General features: G+C 37.8%; 2 protein-coding genes across 2 annotated transcripts; one reads left to right on the top strand and one right to left on the bottom strand.

Moving 5' to 3' along the window:
- Positions 1–7804: 7804 nt before the first annotated feature.
- LOC124633021 (ecdysone oxidase-like) lies at positions 7805–17568 on the bottom strand. Its single transcript, XM_047168103.1, has 4 exons — positions 17558–17568; positions 9742–9872; positions 9460–9593; positions 7805–9394 (listed from the first exon to the last, which is right to left on the bottom strand). The coding sequence occupies exons 1-4, from the start codon at positions 17566–17568 to the stop codon at positions 7811–7813; spliced, it is 1860 nt and encodes a 619-aa protein (XP_047024059.1). The 3' UTR covers positions 7805–7810.
- LOC124633022 lies at positions 10388–17304 on the top strand. The gene is made up of 2 exons (XM_047168104.1): positions 10388–11649; positions 15834–17304. The coding sequence occupies exon 2, from the start codon at positions 16243–16245 to the stop codon at positions 16894–16896; it is 654 nt and encodes a 217-aa protein (XP_047024060.1). The 5' UTR covers positions 10388–11649; positions 15834–16242; the 3' UTR covers positions 16897–17304.
- Positions 17569–24077: the final 6509 nt, after the last annotated feature.

The raw sequence follows: 24077 nt of genomic DNA, 5'->3' as shown, positions 1-24077 counted from the left end.
TTGGATAAGAAGGTCTAAGTGCCTTAGGTGGAGACTGAAATGTTAAGGCTAATTAATCCTAGGAGTCTAGAGATAGGATACTATCAATTTTTATTTATTACTTAAGTTTCATATCGGGTGTGTCGTTCATAATCACATTAAATGAAATGCGTTAATATACTGGTTAATATATGTCCATTATCACAAAGAAAAAAGAAAAATACGTAAAAATAAAAAAATGAATTTTTCAAACATAGTAAATAGAATAAAAATGTACGAAAATTAGAACACCATATAAAAGTCAGTCATTACAAACAACTGTAATTCTCCCTTGAAAACTGACAGCTGTCAACTGATCAAAACATTCGATACTCCTTATCTCTGCTTTACACATGATGTTGTAAATTATAAAAACGAAAAATGACTCCTGTGGCTAAACCACTGAATGGATTAGGTTATTTTTTTTACAATTCGCCATAGAATATCATAAAGTATATGCGATAGAATTTAATGTGATTATGAACGACACACCCGATATATTCTTTGTTTTCAAATATCAAAGCTTTGACTTTATAATAATCGGAGACAACGGTCAAGCGAAGTGAGAGGGTGGAAAATATAAGTCTTAGAAGGCGGTCATCCGCCTGTTGAATCTTACGTAAGTTATTAAATGTGCCTTTTATATGCCGTTACTGGCGAACGACGAAGTCATTTTCTGCCGACCTTTATTTTTTTAACAGATTATATTATTGAATATGTTCAGATCCTGACTCAGACAACACTATGGCTGGCAGTGAAGTCGACCGGAATTCTGTATCGACGAACAATGAAGCCATAGATCAGGTTATTATTAACGGCTCCATAAAGCTATCTATATAGGGGCAAAATGTTCGGGGAAAGCAGCAGTATCAATGAAGTACACTATATTCGGGGACATGAATGTGCGTCGTTGCTTCAAGAAAGGTGAAAGTTTGCTCAAACACTAGTTATCCAACTAGCTAATATTCTATTTAGACGTATTAACACGGTGATGAAGGACGAATATTAATAGGTTTAACATTACTTCATTTTAAAAAGAAATATCACTAAAGCAGTGCAAAGTCTTGGAAAAGTATGATGTGAGATGTCAATTGCCAAACATTTTAGCATCGAGTATCATGATAACTGAAACAACAGCCAAATTCATCAAAAAAGACTACAGTAATTGTAAATAGTATTATTGAACCACAGAAAATACGTAAGTTTAATTATAATTTTGTAGGCTTTAATTGTATTTTTGAATATGAATTTGGGAAGCCAATTATAGAGGTAGAATGTTGAAATCTTTGTGTGTGTAAAGCCTGCGATAATATAATAGTTACAATATCTACAAAGCTAACTTTACAAAGAGAAATTGGAATACTTTAATAAGATTGCGTAAAATGAGGCTAATTACAGAATTGAAGGGAAACATTTTTGATACGCAAATAAATTTTGTAAAGATTGCTCAAGTTTTATTCTTTGAAATTCCGAAACATTATTACGATAATGAAGTACAATGAATAATTTTGAACTTCACCCTCAGTCCGAGAGGCAAAAAACTCGCTCTGTTATTGTTCAGATGTTTATTTTTTTGCCAACAAAAGCATGAAGTTAGTACTACAACTCTTTATTAGAGAAACCTTTAAAAGTTTTATTTCGGCACCCATAAAGAAAGGTCAGTTATTACTTTTTAGAACTTCTGAAAACTGGGATATTTAATTATGAAATAGAATAACATTTTTAACTGTAAGTTACGCTACCTACGTCACTTTTGTCAGAAAATATTGGCTTCCTTTGCAACTTCAGGACGTGTCACTTCCTGTAATTATTTAACACTAGCTTCCGCCAGCGGCTTCGCCCGCGTGGTGTGTTGATAAAAAGTAGCCTATGTGTTAATCCAGGGTATCACCTATCTACATACCAAATTTCAATCAAATCGGTCGAACCGTTTTTGCGTGATTGAATAACAAACATACATCCATACATTCTCACAAACATTCACATTTATAATATAAGTACCTAGGATTAAAATATAAGTAGGATTAAGCTGCAATGTCATTTACAATCGTTGACCATAAACCGATTCACGAATGTACAATCGCAAACAAAAGTACAAAACTATCTGCAATTAAAACCGAATGTACCAACAGTGGACCGTGAATCGTAACATTTCCAGTTGAGTCAACTAGCTAGAGTTACCTGGCGTCCAAAGCCGGTACAAAATCATCCGTATTTTTTCCTCTTTGACATCGATCATGGCTCCCAGGCTTGAAGACAAATGGTCGGAAAATTTTTCAAGTTAACTCTATGCCTTTCGTTCTATCGTCTATTTTTAAGGTTCCGTACCCAAAAGGTAAAACGGACCCTATTGTTTTCACTCCTCTGTCCGTCCGTCCGTCTGTATCTCATGAACCGTGTTAGTTAGAGTGTTGAAATTTTCACAGGTGATGTATCTTTGTTGCCGCTCTAACAACAAATATTAAAAACTAGAATAAAATAAATATTTTGGGGGCTCCCATACAATAAACGTGATTTTTTTGCAAATTTTTCTTCGATATCGATAACGGCAACTGGTAGATGCGATTTATAAATAATGGTACGGAACCCTTCGTGCGCGAGTCCGACTCGCAGTTAGCCGGTTTTTTCCATACCTTGTTTTTTCATCCCCTCTTTTATTTGCTTTCCTATGTGGCTTATTATGATAATGATGAGTGATGTCGTTCTTTTATTTTTATGAATGGGTTTTTGGTTGACTGACCTCTGCGATGTGAAAAGGGGTGCATGTGACTATTCAGCCTGTTTTTTAGGGATTTCCTTAAGAAATAATGTTGACCTAGTTAGAATTACATCATTGTCAATCTCTTAGGAGACGCAAGACTCTCTTCCGAGAATTTGAGTTTTTTTCAGATATTTCAGTCCGTGTGTCATCGGAGCTTTTAAAAAACTGTAGGTGTGTAAAAGTATGAAGAGAAAATATTCCCAAATCAAAATTCTATTGACGAAAGACAGGTTACTCAAACTAAAACAAATCAGCAGCGAACAAGCCTACTATATTAGTTTTATGAACCATAATGTATCAATAAACCACGACAAAGGCGGAAGAAAGTACACGCTCATATATCTTGTCAACGATTGTGCTCACACCAAAAGTTTTGTACGGTCCAGTGATGACCCTAGTTTGTGTTCAACCGTCTTGTTGGTAGCCAGTGTTTGGGACAGGTTTTATATGAAAAGTGGGACTTTTTCAGACAATGTTGCTATATTTGAGGAGCTGATTGTTATTAGTTAATGTGCTATTTTGCAAATGTTGATTCAGGTCTTCTCACTCACTTAGGAACCACGTAATGTAATAGCCGAAAATCGATCTCAGTGGCGTGCACTTGGAGAGGCCTATGTCCAGCAGTGGACTGCTATAGGCTGATGATGATGATGATGATGAATGTAATAGCAGTTGTAACATAGGTAATACAAGAATGCTATTGTAATTTATAAATCTAAATTAATGTGCATGTTATGTTTGTGTAAAAAGACCCCTTTTTTGCTCATTTACTTTTCTTTTTTGACATTACTTGAAAACACCACCTCTTTATTTTTCGACTGCTAAGACGAGTTACTGTTGTCGATCGTGTCTTGTATGTAGGTATGTACCCTTTATCATCCTACATAAATATACCTTTTTATATATTTACAAAAGATCGATATTACCAAGATCAAGTGTTTCATTGTGCTTAACATAATTCATGCGACGGCTGACTGAATTTCCCGGGACAGACGGACAGACCTGAGTCAATATCGCGGAGGCACGTGATGGCAATACAGAACAATTGACTATCTTAGTACACTGGATAAAGTTCTAGACAAAATAGATTGGTTGGCGACAATTCCCGTCTTTAAATAGCATTGTAATGAATGAAAATAGGTTCTAAGGAATAGTTCTAAAATAGTACTCTATTGATGGTGTTTGGGATTTCTCAGAATACCTTATTAAAATAACTTTTTTGAAAAAAGTGTGTCTAAAAATAAAGCTGTTATAGAAAGACTGGAATGGTTTGGCCATAAAAAAGCTACAAAAGTTTTAATCGATTACCCTAAATTGACTAATTAGTGATAATTTTATTGATCACTTACACTATTGTTGTACCAAACAAATTATGTCAAATATCTCTAGCTTTTCTGTCAATTTCCAACAAAAGTCGTCAAACAATAAATTTAATCGCCTCTCAACATCTTCATACAAACCTAGAGTTTTCTTACAAATAGATCAGAAGTAGGCCATAATAACTTACACCTAATAAATAAAACACCTAATGTGTATTCTCACCGTGACTTCTCTAACAATAAACTTTACGATAATCTTAAGAGTTGAAATAACACGGGAGATCAATTCTAAAGATAAGGACACACGTGCCGAACTAAGTTTCAGAGTATTTGTAGTTTGACTTGGGAATGTATTGTTGTTCATAAATAGTTTTTAAGTTGTTTTGATATATGTTTTATTGGTGTTGATGCTGTTTTGTTTTGGAAATGAATTGGGCTCTCTATGGTGTCCTTTTACGATTTAGAATTGTTACATTGAAAACCTATGTGGCATCCAAATGAGAGGTTTCCGTATGTGTTCTATAAATTATTCTAGCATCTGTCAAGATAAGTAAAATAAGCAAAGGACCTACATATACTTAAAGCTATAAGCGATAAATTATGACGATGATGATTTAATAAGGTAGGTATATACTTTCAGCAAACACAATTTTCCCTCACTTTTAGGTATATTTTTTTTATCCAAAACATAGGTCTTCAAACTGCCAGTTTATAACAACGCCCAAAAAACATACCACAACATTAACATAACAAAATATCAAAAGGAGTTTTTACTAACATGTACAACTAAAAACAACAATAATTTAATATTCGCGCGGTCATAAGCTTCAGAGATTTGCGGCTGGCCGCAAAGGTTTAACCGACCGCGCAACGTTCGCGTTATGTGTGGTCGCCACTGACCACGGATGTGCTCCCAAGTTTTAGCATACACTAGAATTTGTGCCCAGTTTCACCTGAGATACGGGATTTGAATATATTAAGGTTCTGGGTTGAAAAATTTGGTATATAAATTGAGCAAGTGAGTGTCGGAATCTAATTGGTGTTATGAATGCTAAATTACATATCTATACTAACATAATAACTATTATTTTACGAGGGTGAAACCGCGGGAAACAGCTAGTTAACCATATGGCTATACCTACCTATATGTAAACCTCATTATATATATTTTTTTAATCTCTCTTTCAAGGGATCTGAACCTTCAATACATATCTCAACAGGCAAGTTCTTATCTACTACACTATACCCCAAAAAAGTGTAAAACAAATGATAGTGGCTATTCAATAACTAATCCCTCAATATGTCAAATGTACATACTTACTTATCAAGATTTCCTTGCTCACCCCAAATCACAGTACAAGTCGCAACAGAGTAATATTCCGAAAGCAGGGTTCCGTACAAGTAACTTCGTGTCACGCTCGCTGCGTTCAGATATAAATTCACTGATGTACACTGTCACTTGATGCACTCCCGTACACTGTTCGTGTTATAATCGCTAGAGTGCGCGATTTGTGTGGCTGACTGTACTTGCAAATGCTCGCTGTAACTAGAAATATTATGACGAATATTGTTTTATTGTTTAGGGATTTTTTGTTAGTGATATTTTTATTTTGTTTCCTTGTATTTAGTCTAAATATTTTATTTTCGTCACTTATTGAAAGATTCTATGTTTTTTTTTATTTATTATTAGGACCACACCCTCACTAAACACCATTTGTGAAATGCTTAATCCTCTTTTCACAAAATTAACAAATATTACCGTGTGCTCTTAAATTATAACTTTATCCGATGTATTTATTTATAATAACGTCTGTGATCAATTTCCTTCAAAACTCACTACAAAACCTAAGTATAAGTATGCAACTCCACTCAATCCTAATTAATGTTTACCTGTTAGCTCAAAATCTCAACAACTAGAACAACAACAGATAATAACCAGCGCACCAAATCTACGGACGACGTAAAACAAACGAACCAAAAATTAACTTCAGCTCCAAACAAACGTTTGTCATTCAATGTTTGCCAGAATTACGCAAGGTGGGCGAGATTTCCTATTGTTAAAATATTTACTGCTAACCAACCGTTTGCTTAGGACCTAGTTCCTGAGTCAGCTCATGAAGCCCAAACATTGGTGTACATAATCTTTGAAGTAATCATGTGAAAATAGCCGAAGGTACCTCGGAATTTGGGTCAAAGCTCTTGCGGGACCGATAAGACCGGATTTACAGCCAAACCGTACGGTTTTTGCATTATTTATATGTAATACTCTGGATATTTTGTTTTTGGACGTAATTTGGAGATTAATTGGTTTGGTAGGTACATTAGTAGAGTTTATTGGTACTGAATCTAAAATCGATGGATCAAGTATGTCGTAAACACCAAGAACAATACTTTACCTATTGACATTGACAAAAGATATAAATGTATTATCACCATATATGGAACTGGATGAGAATATAAAACAAAACACAAAACATACGGTAGTCGAAGTCCGCATATGAAAAATTAAGAGCATTCACTTTTAATGAATTGACGCAAGCAAATGAAAAGGAAAATTTTATTGCCCGCTGGTTCATTTTCGCAGTGACTGCATCGGATTACTTTTTCCAACATAAAACTTTAAACTAAAAAGTAAAGTCTAACTGCACTTTGAGGCGTATTTAAAAGTTCTTTTTTGAATAGGACGACAATTTAGTGGCCATTAAACTAGAAGTATTTGGGGGGAAATTCAGTAGAAAGTCACATTAGGGAAATAAAAAGAGGCAGAGGTCAAATGACCATACTTTGTCTTCTTGAATGAGGCCGTTCTGCTCGGGTCATAGACAACAGTGGATGCACAACAGACTACCAAAGAAGTCCTTCATAATACCCAAACATACTCGTACATATTATGTTCATGTTGCGATGACCTAGCTAGTGGTTAAAGCACCAGCCACCCTTGTTCAAAAATACTAGAGAAACTCCATAAAATAATTAAATTAAAAGAAATATGTTCCAGTTATTTCCTTTTGCTTCAAACTGTAGGGAAAAACTTTAGTATAAATAGAAATTTCCTATTTAAATTGGCGAAGGAAACTGACCGTCTATTTAGATTTTGTATTCGATAAAGTAAACGAAGTGACTTCAAGATTGTTCCAAGAATATAGCACTAACGCAAAACTTTCAGTCGATTGCATAATAATGTAAAATATGGTCTTCACATTTTCTTTAAATAATTTCTAAAACATATTCATGGAATACCAGACCACTTTGGGAAAACGAAAATTATTTTCATCAGTGTTATGAAGTTTATCATACGCCTTTACATGACAAAAGTAAAAAAATCAACACTGAACTCCAAAAGCCAAAAAAAGAAAAAACAACCCGTTCCTATTCGCTGTCGTTACTGTATTAAAAACTGGCAAGGTACCAGTTTTTAATTTAATGACAGACATTTCTTGCTGTTCAAACTATCACCAGACATAAGCAAATTGAATGCCATATTTTAATTCGTTTCGTCTTTGTTTGCTTACTTTACACGTGTTTTCTTCGAGGTCGCGATATAAATATTCGATCATAAATTGTCAATTCAAATACTATAAGCAAGAACTTACAAGGTTTTAATGTCCTTTATAGTGGTTACAAATCTTTCATTTTTTTTTATGGTATGTTAATAAAGTAGGTAGTAACACAAACAACGTAGACAGTCTTTATAATGTAGCCACAATAACAATTAATAACCAATAAGCTCATAATAATCTTCTTTAACAAGTTCTGATCCTCTTTCTCCAACCATGACAGAAGGACCATTTGTGTTACCGCTGACAGTATCGGGCATCACACTGGAATCGATCACTCTCAAGTTTTTTACTCCATGCACCCTTAACCGACTGTCCACTACGGACATACTTATATCAGACCCCATCTTACAAGTGCTCACAGGATGGAATATTGTCGTAACCAAGTTGACAGCAACACATTTCCAATATTCGACACTATCTAACTCGAACTCATCACAGGCAGGCACATTCATCCTCCCCAAGAAAGCGTTAATTGATTTAAAATACTTGGTCTCCAAAATTGTCGTCAACATTATAACTCCTTTAGCGACTGTTTCCAAATCTCTTGCATCTTCAAAGTAGTTTGGATAAATAAGTGGAGCATCTTTTGGGTCGTTAGAGTTCAAGGATATATTTCCACTTGAGATAGGGTGTAGGAGATTAAAATGGAAGAAGAAAATCCCATGGTTCTTATTCAGTTCCACTATTGAATCCATGACGCTTTCATTATATCGGAATGCTCCCATAAAACTTTGCTTTAATGTTGTCGTATTTTTAGGAATAATCGACATGTGACTCTGACAATTGGCATATTTAGGATTTTTATCAGTTGAGAATAATGCTATAGCATCTGATAGTAAATTACTGAACGCTAAAGACCCTTGGCGATCAGCTAGATAACTTAGAACACTTAGGAATGTATCAGATTCTTTCGGTTGGTCCGGTACATCAGCGTATATAAATACTGGTACAAAATTATGGTCCTTAAGATTTTGGCCAACCATTGGTGACTCCACGATAGTAGTGATGTTGTTTGCCTCAAGATGTCCTGCGGGACCGATACCAGATAACATGAGTAGCTGTGGAGAGCTTATTGGGCCAGCACATAATATAACTTCCTTAGAAGCATAGAATGTCTTCTTTTTACCATATTTTTCAACTTCAACTCCGATTGCTGTTAAATTGCCATCTACCAAAATTTTTGTTACCAATGTACTTTTCAGAATATTCAAGTTTTTTCTGTTTGCTATTGGCAATAAATATGCTCTATCTATACTTTGCCTTATCCCATTAGCTGCTGTTGCAGTAATAAATCCAGAAGTCATTACATTTTCTGTGTTTAAATCTTCAACTTTTTTAAAACCAATTTCGTCCCAGGAATCAACTACCTTCTCTAAATAAGGTTTAAATGTACTGTTAAATTTATTTATAAATAGTGGTCCATTATGACCATAAGTTTCTCTTGCTGTTAGACTTTTCAGCAGTTCTTCGTTTTGAAGGCTTTCAGCTTTTTTGAAACATCTCCTTACTTCTTCTACGCTCCATTCTGTATTGCCTGCGTCATACCATCTCTGGTAATCATGATCATTCCCTTTTACATAGATCATACCATTAATACTACTGCAGCCACCGAACATTTTGCCTCTATGCCAACCTACGGATCCATTTATGAGACCTTGATCAGTTCTTCCGTTGTTAACTGTTAAATATTGCCAATCATATATCGTGTTTATTAAAGCGCCTTCGGTACCAGGTACCTGAAAAGATATATTAGCTTAGATTCCACTTAATTTACTGCGCTATAATAAGAAATAAGACTTACATCTGCTTCCAAAGGAGCATCAGGTCCAGCTTCAATGAGTAAAATCTTTGCATCTTCAATTTCGCTAAGCCGATTAGCGACAACACTCCCTGATGAACCGGCTCCTACTATGATGAAGTCAAAAGTATCGCCGTCTGAAACAAATGCAGTATTTTGTAAGGAATAATTGTCTTTTAAGTTTTTAAAGCTTACATCACCCATTTTGAATTATCCATATTCACCAAGCTTTTAATAAGCGTTTCTTTGCGTAATTATTTGACGTCATAAATGATTTCGTCTTACCATTTACATCAGCCTCTGGCAGTAAGGGACGTGTCAATACGCACTGAGCTGCAGCAAAATACTGCAGAGCTGCCAAAAATGTTTGAGGGACTGCTCCCAAAGTTGGTGTCAGGCATGCTTCTGCGGTGAAACTGTGAAAGTGATTTTTTTCATATTCAAAGATATTTTTTGTGGAATGCCTACTTAAAGGCATTGTTCCAGTACAAGTACACTGATGGTGAATAACGAAACAAAACAAATTAAAGGGTACTACACAACCTGGGCTAGGACATTAGATCGGATAATGTACATATACCTAATTATCCCTGTGTGCACTATTGCCATCATGTTAATTTAACGGGCTGTAGGCAATATACTACCTAACATAAAAAAATTGTCATCCTCCGTCATCCTCCGAGCCTTTTCCCAATCATGTTAGGGTCAGCTTCCAGTCTAACCGGATTCAGCTGAGTACCAGTGCTTTACAAGAAGCGACTGCCAATCTGACCTCTTCAACCCAGTTACCCGGGCAACCCGATACCCCTTGGTTAGACTGATGTCAGACTTACTGGTTTCTGACTACCCGTAACGACTGCCAAGGATGTTCAATGACAGCCGGGACCTACAGTTTAACGTGCCATCCGAAACACAGTCAATGGTGTCTGTTACGGCCTGCGCCGCCTGGCAACACAGTCGGGCGGCGGGGCAAAATGCTGGGGAAGCGCGTCCCGCGCTCCCTGGCAACACCGAGGCGCCCGCCGCGCATCACGCCACCTGCGCGCGAGCCAATCGCAGGCGGCGATTCAAACTGCGCCTTGCGTCATCCAACGGGAGGCCGCCACGGTGACGCCGGCGCGCTGGAGAAGGGGCGACGACGGAGGCGTCGAGAGCGGCGCTCGTCCACTTGCCTTCACGGGCCGTCGAGATCAACACCACTGCCGATACGTAACGGGTCCAACGAATCTCTGCAGTCTAAATTGTATAACTTAATCTCGAGTGAATAATTCATTGTAAAGTTTTAATAATTAATATAAACCAGTAATAAGTGTGCATTCGCATTTTTTATTTGATCACGCAAGCGCGTACAAAATTGGCGACCGTGACAGGACCCGTTACATCGCGATCTATTCGTCGTCTCGTCGCGTCAAGAATCGTCGAGAATCGTCGGTCGGCACGTGGAGCAAGTGCCGCAGCCCGCCATCTATCCAGTCGGGCTGCGTAACCGCATCGAGACTGCAGGAGGCGAAGGACCCGGACAAGCAGCCTCAGGAGCCCGGTGAAGACGGCGACACGTCAACCGAAGGTCTAGCCCAGGAGAGTAAGCCTTGATCCTTTCTAATTTCCTTTCTCAATCTCGATCCTCGTGCTCTTGCGCTGTGAAATAGCGGGCGGCTAGCTATTCGAGCGTCGGGGGGCTTCTCCGGCAAAGCAGTGCCACGTGGTGGCAAAGGCGCCATAAACTGGCCAAACTGCTAGGTTATATTGCACGTGGGTTGTGTTTTTTTTTTGAATTGGGTTACGCTTATTACATGCTAAGTGGCATTTTTCTCCATTATTCATTTGTTGCACATACCATTGTTAAATCAAGTCACCCGCACCCACGCTAAGCATAACCACATTTTATTTTTCCGAAGCACGGCAAGCTTGCATTCGAAGTGCACGCATTTATTTTCAAGGTTATTGCCTATTACACCTGCCTAAAGTTCACGCACGCGCGCGAACTAGTGCACGCACATTTCTTTGCTTGGTGAACCAGCATTGCGGCCGACTATTTCAGAGTTCCTGCCATACGGCAACGGTTCCGGTCCAGCTTCGCAGCCCCAACGGCACGGCGGATTCCCTCGGCACGCCTGTTACATCGGGTTGCGGCCGACGCTGCGGCGCGGGAGTCGGGTGACCACGTGTTGGAGCGGCGCATAATATTGTCAGGTTCACTGCACATTTATTTATTCAGCTCATTGTATTGCATTAGGTTGTGTTTCTTGTAAGCGTATATATAAATTAGCAAAATGACCGATGCAGATACTGACCAGAAGGTCAACTTTAAAGAGTTAATTAAAAGGCGTGGCACTATTAAGGGCAGGTTAACTAAATTCATAGACTATCTAAGTACTATTCAAAAGATAAAGGCTAGTGATATTACAAGCTTACAAACAAAAGAGCTCTCATTGAGGCTAAGCAAATTTCAAGATTTGTTCAAAACGTTTGATGAGTTACAGTCTGAAATAGAATCCATATGTTCTGATGTAGATGAACAATTAGACGAAAGAGAGTCTACTGAGCGCCAATTTTACTCAGCTCTCTCTGTAGCGCAAGAACTGATTGAGGCTACCCCGTCTACCATTAATAAGGCCAATAGCGTCGACCAACAAAGTAATTGTTCTCACCAACAAAGTAATTGTTCTCATGCATTTAATGGAATAAAACTACCCACCATACACCTCCCAAAGTTTGATGGAAACATGTTAACATGGTTAGAATTTAAGGATACTTTTGATTCCATTATTAACTGCAATAATTCAATTCCAGAAATTAATAAATTCCATTATTTAAGATCGGCTTTGGAAGGTAGTGCCAGGGGAGTAATTAAGGCCATAGAGTTTACCTCTAGTAACTACAAATTAGCATGGGAATTACTGTGTGAACGGTATGATAATAAGAATGTTCTTATAAATAATCATCTTAAGTCTTTAGTGACTGTTGAAAGGTGTAGTAAGGAATCTTATAAGGCATTAAGGTATTTAGTAGACCATATGTCAAAGAATTTGAGAGCGCTGGATACTTTGGGTCAACCGACTGACAAGTGGGACGCACTAGTTATTTTCATTATAGCATCCAAATTAGACTCGGTCACTTACACTAAGTGGGAAGAGTACCGGGCTACATTGACAGATTATCATAAATTAGAAAACTTTACAATGTTTTTAAGAAATCGTGCAGACATATTAGAAACTATGCATTTTGCTAACATGGTTCACACAGACAAAGGTGACCGAAGGTCAAATTACCCTAGGGAGTCTAAAGTTAACAAAGCATTTGTCGCTTCCAGTGAACATGGTGCCAGTGCAAAGTGTTATATCTGTCCCGATGACCACCAGTTACATGGATGTCCCAAGTTTAAAAATATGAGCATAGAGGATAGGCTATCTGAAATTAGTAGATTAAAATTATGTAAAAATTGCCTCAAGAGTGGTCATAATTCATTCCAGTGCAAGTCCAGGCCTATGTGTCGTGTTTGTAAAAAGAAACATAATTCATTAATACATAAAAACGAGCCAATTGTATCTAATGCTATACAAGACTCTACGGAGGTCTCTAACTTACCTGTGTCACTTTCAGTTGCAGCGGCAGGTCAAGTTTTGTTAGGTACGGCTATTGTAGACATAGTAAATAGGCAAACCGGTGAAATCTATCAGGCGAGAGCATTACTAGATACTGGCAGTCAGATGTCCTTTATAACTAGTGTAATGAAGGAAAGGCTTAACTTAGTTAGTGACAAATCGCGTTCAATTCATGTGGCTGGCATTAATAATTCAATTTCAAATATTTCAGAAAGGGTAAAGGTTGAGATTAAATCGCGTATAAGTGAGTTCTGCATACCAATTGACTGTCTTGTTGTACCAAATATCATAGGTACTTTGCCAAATGTACAGGTCAACGTTCAGCAACTGGCCATACCGAAGGAATTTAGGCTAGCTGATCCAACTTTCTATAAGCCATCTCAGATAGACATTTTAATCGGTGCAGATGTATATTGGTCCATTGTAAATGCGAATCATATATATTTAGGTAAAAACAAACCTGCCCTACAAGATACCAAGTTAGGTTGGTTAGTGTCAGGCCCTACTGGGCAAGATAGGCTAAAATCCCTCAAAGTAACTTGTAGTTTTAGTCAAGAATTACAGGATGACTTAAAAAGGTTTTGGGAAATAGAAGAGAGTTATTCTGAACAATTTGCTCGTTCACCCGATGAACATTTTTGTGAAAGGCACTTTGTGGAAACTACTAAACGCCTAGCTAACGGTAGGTTTTCAGTGTTAATGCCTCTAAAGGAAGAACCTAAATGTGCTCTAGGAGATTCTTATGCTATGGCTAAAAAGAGACTTCTAAATTTAGAGACTAGGTTAGATAAGAATCCTGAGTTAAAAGACGCTTATTCAAAATTCATTAATGAATATAAGGAATTAGGTCACCTAACTGAGATTGCCAGGCCACAGTTTGGTGTGTATCTTCCCCACCACTGCATTATTAAGGAGCATCATGAGACCACTAAGGTTAGAGTAGTTTTCGACGCGTCTGCTAAAACTACCTCAGGGAAGTCGCTAAACGATATTCAAGCAGTAGGTCCAGTCATCCAGAGCGACTTACTGTCTATATTATTACGCTTCAGAGAGCATAGGTTTGTCCTAACTGGAGATATTGCTAAAATGTACAGAATGATTGCCATAGATGAGTCTCAACGCCATCTGCAATTAATACTGTGGCGCTGTGAGAAAACGCACAATATTGTAGTATATCAGTTGAATACAGTAACTTATGGTACAGCATCTGCGCCATTCCTTAGTACTAGGTGTCTTCAACAACTAGCGCTAGAGTGTGGTGATGAAATTATAAAAGAAACCATGCTAACTGACTTCTACATCGATGATTTGAGTACGGGTTGTGCCTCAGTAAATCAGCTGACACATATCTTTAAGAGCATCACGCGAGTTTTAGAGTCAGCCGGTTTCATACTTAGGAAATTTCGTACCAACTGTCCACAGATATTTGAGCACGAACAGGTTAATAGTGATACTTTAGAACTGTGCAAAGAATCGGCTGTGCTAGGATTAAACTGGTCTCCAGTCAATGACTCAATTCAATTTTCCACCAATGTGCCACTTGCTTCTCAGATAACTAAAAGAACTATTATCTCTATGACATGCAAAATATTTGATCCACTAGGATTATTGAGTGCAGCAATTATCAAACCAAAAATCTTACTTCAAAAGTTATGGTGTGCCAAATTACAGTGGGACGAGCCAATACCCAAGGAACTGGCAAAAGATTGGCTAAATTTCAGCAATAATTTGTCTTATTTGTATAATATACATCTGCCTAGGTATGTATTGTGTGAAGGGCCAGAATACATTGAATTGCATTGTTTCGTAGATGCCTCACAAGCTGCATTTGGAGCGTGCATTTATTTAAGGTCTAGAGATAGCAAACATAAGCATACATCACGCCTTTTATGTGCAAAGGCTCGGGTAGCACCCATTAAACCATTGACTATACCTAGATTAGAATTATGTGGAGCGCTCCTCGGAGCTAGACTTTGTCAGAAGGTTAGTGAATCCTTAAAATGTAAAATAAATAAGAAAATAATATGGACCGACTCCACTGTAGTGTTAAGATGGTTAAAAATGCAGCCAAGTCTACTAAAAACCTTTGTACGAAATAGAGTGAACGAAATTCAAGAGCTAACAGCTGATTATCAATGGTTTCATGTTCCCACTAGCTTGAACCCTGCTGACATGGCTTCAAGAGGGGTAGACCCGCAGGTGTTGAATAGTTCTACTCTTTGGTGGGAAGGCCCTCCCTTCTTAAAACAAGAGGACTGCGAGTGGCCCACCAAACTGTCTCCACCAGAGGAGGCAACTTTACCGGAGGTCAAAGCTCTCACCTCATACACATTTGCTGTAAATAGTAAAGAAAATTTAGTTAATAAGGTCGTAGAGTTCAGTAGGTTTTCTAATTTTTTACGGTTAAAAAGAACAATTGCCTATGTACTTCGTTTTATTAATAATTGTAAAGGTCAAAGAAACTCAAGTCAGGCATTATCAGTTGAAGAGCTGCAGAAGGCAGGCACTCTTCTAATTAAACTTAGTCAGTTTGAGACATTCTATGAAGAAATTGAAACCTTAAGTAAAGGCCATCAATTACATAAAAGATCAAAATTATTAGCACTTAATCCTTTTGTAGACACGGAAAAGGTGCTGCGTGTAGGTGGCCGGCTAGGAAATTCTAGCTTTGATTACAACAAAAAGCACCCTGTGCTCCTGGATGCGAAACATAGCGTCACTAAACTCTTAATGAAACATGAACACTTACGTTTATTTCATGCTGGTCCACAGGCACTGCTCGCAGCCATTCGTGAGGAATATTGGCCAATAGGAGGAAGAAACCTAGCTCGCATTACTACCAAGCAGTGCGTTGTATGTACGCGCCTGCGAGGTAAATCTGTCGAACCAATTATGGGCGATCTGCCAGCCGTAAGAACTGACTGTAGCTTTGCATTTAGTTCATGTGGGGTAGACTTTGCGGGGCCATTTAGAATTTCCAGCCGTAAAGGTCGAGGAAACCGCATAACAAAGAGTTATTTATGTTTGTTTGTGTGTCTAACCACTAAGGCGGTTCACCTAGAGGTAGTCAGCGACCTCACTTCTGAAGCATTCATTCTATGTATACGTAGGTTTGTGGCCAGGAGAGGTAAACCCTATGCTATCTATTGTGATAATGGTCGTAACTTCATAGGTGCATGCAATGAGCTGGGTAGAATGTTGCAAAAGAGCCAAGATTCGGTCTTCAATTATTCGGCGAACGAGGGAATCCGCTTTGTGTTTGGGCCTGCATATTCGCCCCTTTTTTGGAGGAATATGGGAGGCGGGCATAAAATCATCAAAATACCATTTAAAACGAGTAGCTGGAGAGGCCTGTCTGACTTTCGAGGAGCTGGCCACCTTATTTTCACAGATCGAGGCCATCCTAAACTCCCGTCCCCTCTCCCCACTCTCGTCAGATCCAAATGATCCCACTCCTCTCACCCCAGGGCACTTTCTGGTGGGCAGGCCACTGACTGCCGTCCCGTCGCCACCCATCACAGCTCTGCGGCCCAACCGTTATGAGCTCATAGAAAAAATCCGCCAACAGTTTTGGTCCAGGTGGCAGAAGGAGTTCCTGGCCGAGATGCAGCAGCGGTCCCGGTGGAGGACTCAGCAGCAAGGCCTCAACTGCGGGGACCTCGTGCTTCTACGGGAGGCAAACCTGCCTCCGCTCCAGTGGCGCTTGGGGCGCGTCACGCGCCTACACCCCGGCCCGGATGGCGTCAGCCGGGTAGCGGACGTCACCACCACCAAGGGGACGGTCACTCGGGCCGTCCGCACCATGTGTCCCCTCTTCCGGGACACGTCGAGTTGAATCCTTCAACGCCTGGGAGGATGTTACGGCCTGCGCCGCCTGGCAACACAGTCGGGCGGCGGGGCAAAATGCTGGGGAAGCGCGTCCCGCGCTCCCTGGCAACACCGAGGCGCCCGCCGCGCATCACGCCACCTGCGCGCGAGCCAATCGCAGGCGGCGATTCAAACTGCGCCTTGCGTCATCCAACGGGAGGCCGCCACGGTGACGCCGGCGCGCTGGAGAAGGGGCGACGACGGAGGCGTCGAGAGCGGCGCTCGTCCACTTGCCTTCACGGGCCGTCGAGATCAACACCACTGCCGATACGTAACGGGTCCAACGAATCTCTGCAGTCTAAATTGTATAACTTAATCTCGAGTGAATAATTCATTGTAAAGTTTTAATAATTAATATAAACCAGTAATAAGTGTGCATTCGCATTTTTTATTTGATAAGATTAAGATATACTTAGAAAGTACATACAATCTTAGAAAAGTTGCATTGGTACTTGCCTGACCTAGGATCGAACCCGCGCCCTCATACTTGAGAGGTTGATCCTTTACTCACTAGGCCACCACGACATAAAAAATTTAAAAAATAATATTTAATCCAAATTAATCAGCGAAATTGATTTTCCTAGATATATTTAGCTATATTGGTATTGGTATTAAATATTAAAACTCACCTCGATGACATGATCAAATTGATAGCAGATGCCAACTATTTGGTCATGGTAAGTCTTTCGGCTATTTATATAATTCACTGTTGGCTTAAAGTCTGTACAATCATCAATGGCATCGATAAATATAATTCAAAATTAATTTTGATATTTAAACATCAATGCTTAATATCATTCTAGTACTAGTTAAACTAGTGAATAATTTCAACTTTTTCTGTACTTGCTTGTTGTTGTTTGAGAAAAGTCTAACACCCAGGCCCTGAGCAGATGGACTTAAACATTTTGTACGAAGTCCAATGGCAGTAAATGTTTTATAATAACATCTAATGTACATAATATCAAGTAGATTTCAGATTTGAGGAATAAAGAGGTAAATACAATTCCGTACCTTTCTCTCGATCCTAAAAATGCATTTCATGAAAATGATTCTCTTGCCGACTTAACTTTAGCGATGATTATAATAATTTTATTCTTTGGACTTTTAAATAATTATTTGACTATTAAATACTTTATTACACAGTCATGCTAGGTGCTTTTTGTCTGGGAGATAAAAAATGCAGACAGCTGTCTAAATAGTTGAACGGACGATGTTTCTGCTATAGCTAACCCGATATGCACGCGGACGACAAAGTCGCGGAAAAACAGCGAGTATTGAGTAAAAAGAGAACAGCATATTTATAAGTCCATGGACCATTTTAGCTATAACTTGGGTACACAAAATAATGCAGTTAAAATATAGTTTTGATTTATTATTATGTCATAACTATCGAATTAGGTTAAGATAAATATGTAGTGGTAGATTAGAGGCTTATAAATAAATGAATTAATCAATAATTTCCGAAGTCGAACTTCGCTTAGAGTAAAAACCTTCCCAAAAGCAGACAATTTAGCAAGAGGATCTAATAGTCCTCTATTACAGAAACTCCTTGCTAAATTGGGGTTAATTTAATTATGGTTTAATTGTTATTTGTCGTTCGTACGCTAGGAATGGAGCACTCCATCACCTGCGTGGGTGTTGGGAAGGGTAGCCCAGGAATTATATATTACGAGTAGATACATGAGTCGGTCTCTTACACCCACCTAGTGTTATAATTTTTAAGAACGTGACTAAAGAATTGTTTCATTGGAATAATGGAACTGTCTGGCCATGATATTAATTTTTGGGAATTAAAGATCGAGGAAATCATCGTGAAGACAAACTGACAAAGAAAATCCTGGATTGATATTCATATAGTTATTCAAAGGAAAATCTTTCGTGTTCATACATCATATACAGAGTTCACACGGGTATACAATAGCCTTAAAGTCTCTTAAACGTTACTACGAAAATTTAGTGTTACCTGTTTGTGAAGTTTGAACTTGAGTCGGAGATTCAACTGCATCTTCATCGATTAGACTTGAATACACTCAATACAGAAAAGGAATATTAGACTCTAATTAACATTACTAGTAATTATGATTTTCTCGTGAACATACAGTTATTTTTATTTATATTCATTTAGTTATAAGTTATAACAAAGACTAACACATAATGTAGGAATATTTCAGAAATAGGTATAATTATCCGATTGATAGGTACAAAATTATAAGCAGAAGCAAAATAATGATCAAAAGAAAATGTCTAATTGGACGAAACATAATATCCAGAAGAATAGGACTGCGCCATGATATTTTTGGGGAAATAATCCCCCGTTATATTTTCCTCCGTCTAAAAATATAGGAGAATTTCGTTATTTTGACTCGGTTTACGAAACAATATTTCAGAGGCTGGTGGCTTTTTTTATCGAACCTGAGTATGCTGAACCCGGGATTTTTTATAAATAGAGAGGAATATACACAGTATTTACATAGTTTTGTATTTTTTGGGTACAAAAACTAGTATTCAGTACATTTGAATACTCAAACACTGTTAATGGCACATCGAACAACTGCAAAATAAAATGATGAAAATAATCGTAACTCATTTACAAAATGGTCGAGGTAGATCAACACCAAAATTATTTTTGCCACGAAACGAACATACTGTAATGGTTTACCTTTTAAAGTACAAAATCCGATTACACCGCGGTTTGGTTTTAATCACCATTCGGACCACCATACAAAATTTAAGGCCGCATACACGGTAAATTAACCTGACACGTTCGTCCACTTATTGTTCATGAGTGCTGTACCAGAGTGGACATTTCTTTGTATAACGCTTCGTATCAATTAATGCTTTATAAACATCATAAAAAAGGGTCGGTTTTCTATTGAATTAACAAGCGAATTGTCATTAAACCAATATTGTGTGCGTTATTGGCGACGCTACGTGTTTGCTTAGGATCATCCCCGATGTAATAGCACCGTTTGGTATTCATGAAACCGTGGTCCATTGGTTACAATTTATTAATATTGTACGGCGATATTCGTTTCGTTTAAACTGGTTTAGGTTTGTTTACGGTTTATGCGTACTGAAATTATGGGGACCGCTCTAATAAAATTTGATGATGATGCAACTTTTGAAGAATGGTCGCTGCCTACGTTATTTTATATGTATCACGAACGACTTCTGTATGAAGACTGGATTAGATTCAGACTTCTTTAGCTATACATTTTTTTTAGTAAAAAAATTTGAAATTAAATTAGAGTACAATCTTAAGGCTGGAAACAGTGCTCAGCGCTCCGTCAACCGAGCACTGTTTCCAGCCTAAGCTAATTTCTTTTCAAGTACAATCATGATAATTAGTATTATTAATCCATTTATCTGAATCCAGAATCCATTTATTTCCAGAAGTGACAGATCCTGATCCAATTCGTTTCCAACTAAGTAGTTCAAGAAAATAAGTTACTAAGTAACTAGATAATTAGAACTTTATGGATAAAATGTGTTATCAACCTCTCATAGCTTCATAAGGCTTTTTCTTACTCTTCAAGATAAATGCATGTCTAGTTTCCATTGCACTGTATTAGTTTTAAGTTGTATATATATATATATAAGTTTATTTTATTTTATTTTCAATTAATGTAAATATGTATATTGTGAATAAATAAACGTTTCCATTTGACTCTTGAAAATTATGAATATTCGTTTTATTAGGACAAACATAATAATCGCGCACGACCAGCCTATGTAGGAAATTGAAACTCACCTAGCCACGAGCACAGGTGAGACCAATCTTTGACAGATTGGTTTCACAAGTGATTTGACACACACACATATTTTCACAAGTGATTTTACATGAAACCCGAACGTCTCGTTAGTTCTAGTAACTGATCACGCCTACCGTATATTACTAGAACTACCTTCCTTATCGCATCTCCGCTATCTTTCCTTCTTCCGTGTATCAACTACATATTCTAGAACATTTTCCTCACCCACAAAACAAAACCATAAACTGACTCCCGAACAAAGATTCCCACACTACCGTAAAGCAGAGACGTGGTGTTATTCCAAGGATGCATAGTTCCTATGGGACTCAGCTGCATGAAGTCGTAAGGATCCAACTTCTAATAAACTTTGAATCCAGTGGAATTGCAAGAACAGTAAGTATTCGAGCTGTTGGTAACACTGTGGAAGCACGGATTATGGGGACAAGGGAATTTAAAGAAGGTACCTACATGAATGCATTTTATTGTGTTTATTTTAACACTTTCAATTTCTAATAGTTGTCTCCAAATAAAGTAAAGCTCACAATACAATTATTCTTTTTATGCTATGAGCCAAATAAAATTGAACCATGAACCGACCTCTCTCAGGAAATCGAATCTTTGCAGAATTTCATAATACGTCAATTCTGCATCTTATTCTAATCGTATTCGGATTTAAATACAGAAACTAATAAAGAAACTCGTCATTGAACCAAAATAAGACCAAAGATACACCAAATTAAAGAATTATATAAGACCCATTTAAATTGGTATACCAGCAACCAAAACAGATCTCACAAATCCTAACCGATTTTCCGAATTGGACCAACGTCTTTTATGCAAGGCGATCAACTAGGTGTCGCTTTACAAGGAAGACACTCCATAGTATTATTTCAACCAACTGCAGAATGGAAATACGATATTCCCAATCAACCCAGTTCCATTAAAGCCTTGTAGCCCTTTGAGCTACTTGAGTTCTATGTTGGCAATAGTCCAAACCGCCCTTTGTAACAAGACCTGTTAATTTAACACTAAGAACACATTCAATTTGAGGTACAGAAGAATGATATATCTGGACAACTTTCACACTCGGTCGATTAGCCCCACGGTAAGATTTTTAGTAACTTTTGTTATCGGTGATAACAGAACTGATAAACTAATTATAGTTACATATACATCACTAGTATAAAACAAATTCGCTTTTTCTGTCCCTATGTCCCTTTGTTCGCTTAAATCTTCAAAACCGATTTTCATGCGGTTTTTTCAATAGATAGAGTGATTGAAGAGGAAGGTTAACATCCATTAAATTGTGGGGAAATACTGTTATGTGAAGCCAGGGCGGGTCGCTTGTATATTTATTAATACATACTTACTTATTATACTTAACAACAACACAGCCAACACACATGCTAATCACACAAATGTTGATCGTATCGGGAATCTAACCCGGGACCATCAGTTCGGCAGAGTTCGTTGCGCCAACGAGGTCATTAATATTATCAAGTTTATAAATTGGTTCAAGATTTTTGTCATAAGTGTAATCGGTGACATTTGGAGTAGTCTTTTCATCTCCACGCAATGTGTGTTGTTCTGTTGGCTCTGATATGGATTGTAATAAAATCTAAGATAGAGCGCACATCATACGTAGGTATTCCTAGTATTTTTTAATTGTGGATATCATATTATTGCCCGTGTTATTGTTTCAGAAAATGCATTGTTTTAACTATTAGTAAATTACTACTAAATACATAGTCTTCATACATAGGATCCACTTGCCGTTGTGACGTCGTGGTTCAGAATGATCTCCTGTGTTACAAAATGAATAAAGAAAACGACTAAAATGGAAAAAAAAACAGAAATGAAATACTCCAACCGTTGCGTGCAGTTTTACTACTACAGTACTTAGGTCGCAGGAAAAACTAAGACAGTACGGACGTAAGTGTGTCCCAATCTTTATTCGATACGCCTATATATTTCACTTGTACATATAACCGTACTATAACAACGCGAACACGTTTATTGGTGTACCGTGTTCCGTGTTTCCAATAAATACTTTTGCTTTACTTTGTTTTCTATATTTATACTCTCATCATCATCCTCCGAGCGTTTTCCCAATCATGTTGGGGTCGGCTTCCAGTCTAACCGGATTCAGCTGAGTACCAGTGCTTTACAAGAAGCGACTGCCTATCTGACCTCCTCAACCCAGTATCCCGGGCAACCCGATACCCCTTGGTTAGACTGGTGTCAGACTTACTGGCTTCTGACTACCCGTAACGACTGCCAAGGATGTTCAATGACAGCCGGGACCTACAGTTTAACGTGCCATCCGAAACACAGCCAATGGTGTCTAAGATATACTTAGAAAGTACATACAAACTTAGAAAAGTTGCATTGGTACTTGCCTGACCTGGGATCGAACCCGCGCCCTCGTACTTGAGGTTGGTCCTTTACCCACTAGGCCACCACTACTCTGCCACTAGGCTACCACTTTACTCTATATAGTAGAAAAGATTTGATTGTTTGTCTGTTTGTTTACATCGAATAGACTCTAGATCTCCTGGACCGAATTGAATCATTCTTACACTCTTTATACAGCCAATTTCAAAAAGTAAAAGTAAAAGCAAAAGTAATGTCATAAAGTAAAAGTAACGGTCAAATTCGTTTTATCTATTAGTTTTGCTGTTACTTTAGCCTTGAAAAAACGAATTTGACCGTTACATTTACTTTACATGACATTACTTTGACTTTTACTTTTGATGAAGAAACTGGCTGTTTAGAAGCTACATTCTCTGCAGAAGTTTTTCCAGGACGCGGGAGAATACGTGTGGAATAGCTAGTTGCCTGTAAGAAAGATATGTAGTATATTGGTGCCTGCAGAACCAATGTGTAGGTTCATTAGTATGTTCCTTGAGTTTCGACCTATGATTAGTGATAATGAAATATAAATAATTGCCTAATTCCTTTCTTTCTGTCTTAGAAAAGGTCAGGACGTGCTAGAAATATAGGTCGGCCAGCTTTTGTAATTGGAATGACGTTATTATTCCAATTTAATCTTACGTTAAATACGATATTACGTTTTAATCATAAATTTTATAAGGTGCGTCAAAGCTATTTAAACATTAGGCAAAGTTGAACCATATGTAAAGTGAATACGTCACATATTTGCAAATCAGAAACGCACCTAATTTGTACAGTAAACAGTGTTTATTTTTGACACATTTATAATGTTTATTTAATGCCAGCTATTCATATAATTGCTTGTTATTATTTTGTGTTAATAGTTGATTTAATAGCTTTGTTTTGTTCGTTAATTAGGTATTACACATTAATGGTGTAGTGACGGTATAATTCGTTTCTATTTAACTTTGTTAATTTCATGTGAAATTAATATCGCGTGTAA

This window comes from Helicoverpa zea, chromosome 9 (genome assembly GCF_022581195.2).
Source record: "Helicoverpa zea isolate HzStark_Cry1AcR chromosome 9, ilHelZeax1.1, whole genome shotgun sequence".
Lineage (NCBI taxonomy): Eukaryota > Metazoa > Arthropoda > Insecta > Lepidoptera > Noctuidae > Helicoverpa > Helicoverpa zea.
Note: the sequence above shows the minus strand (reverse complement) of the source record. Positions and strands in the feature narration are given on the sequence as shown.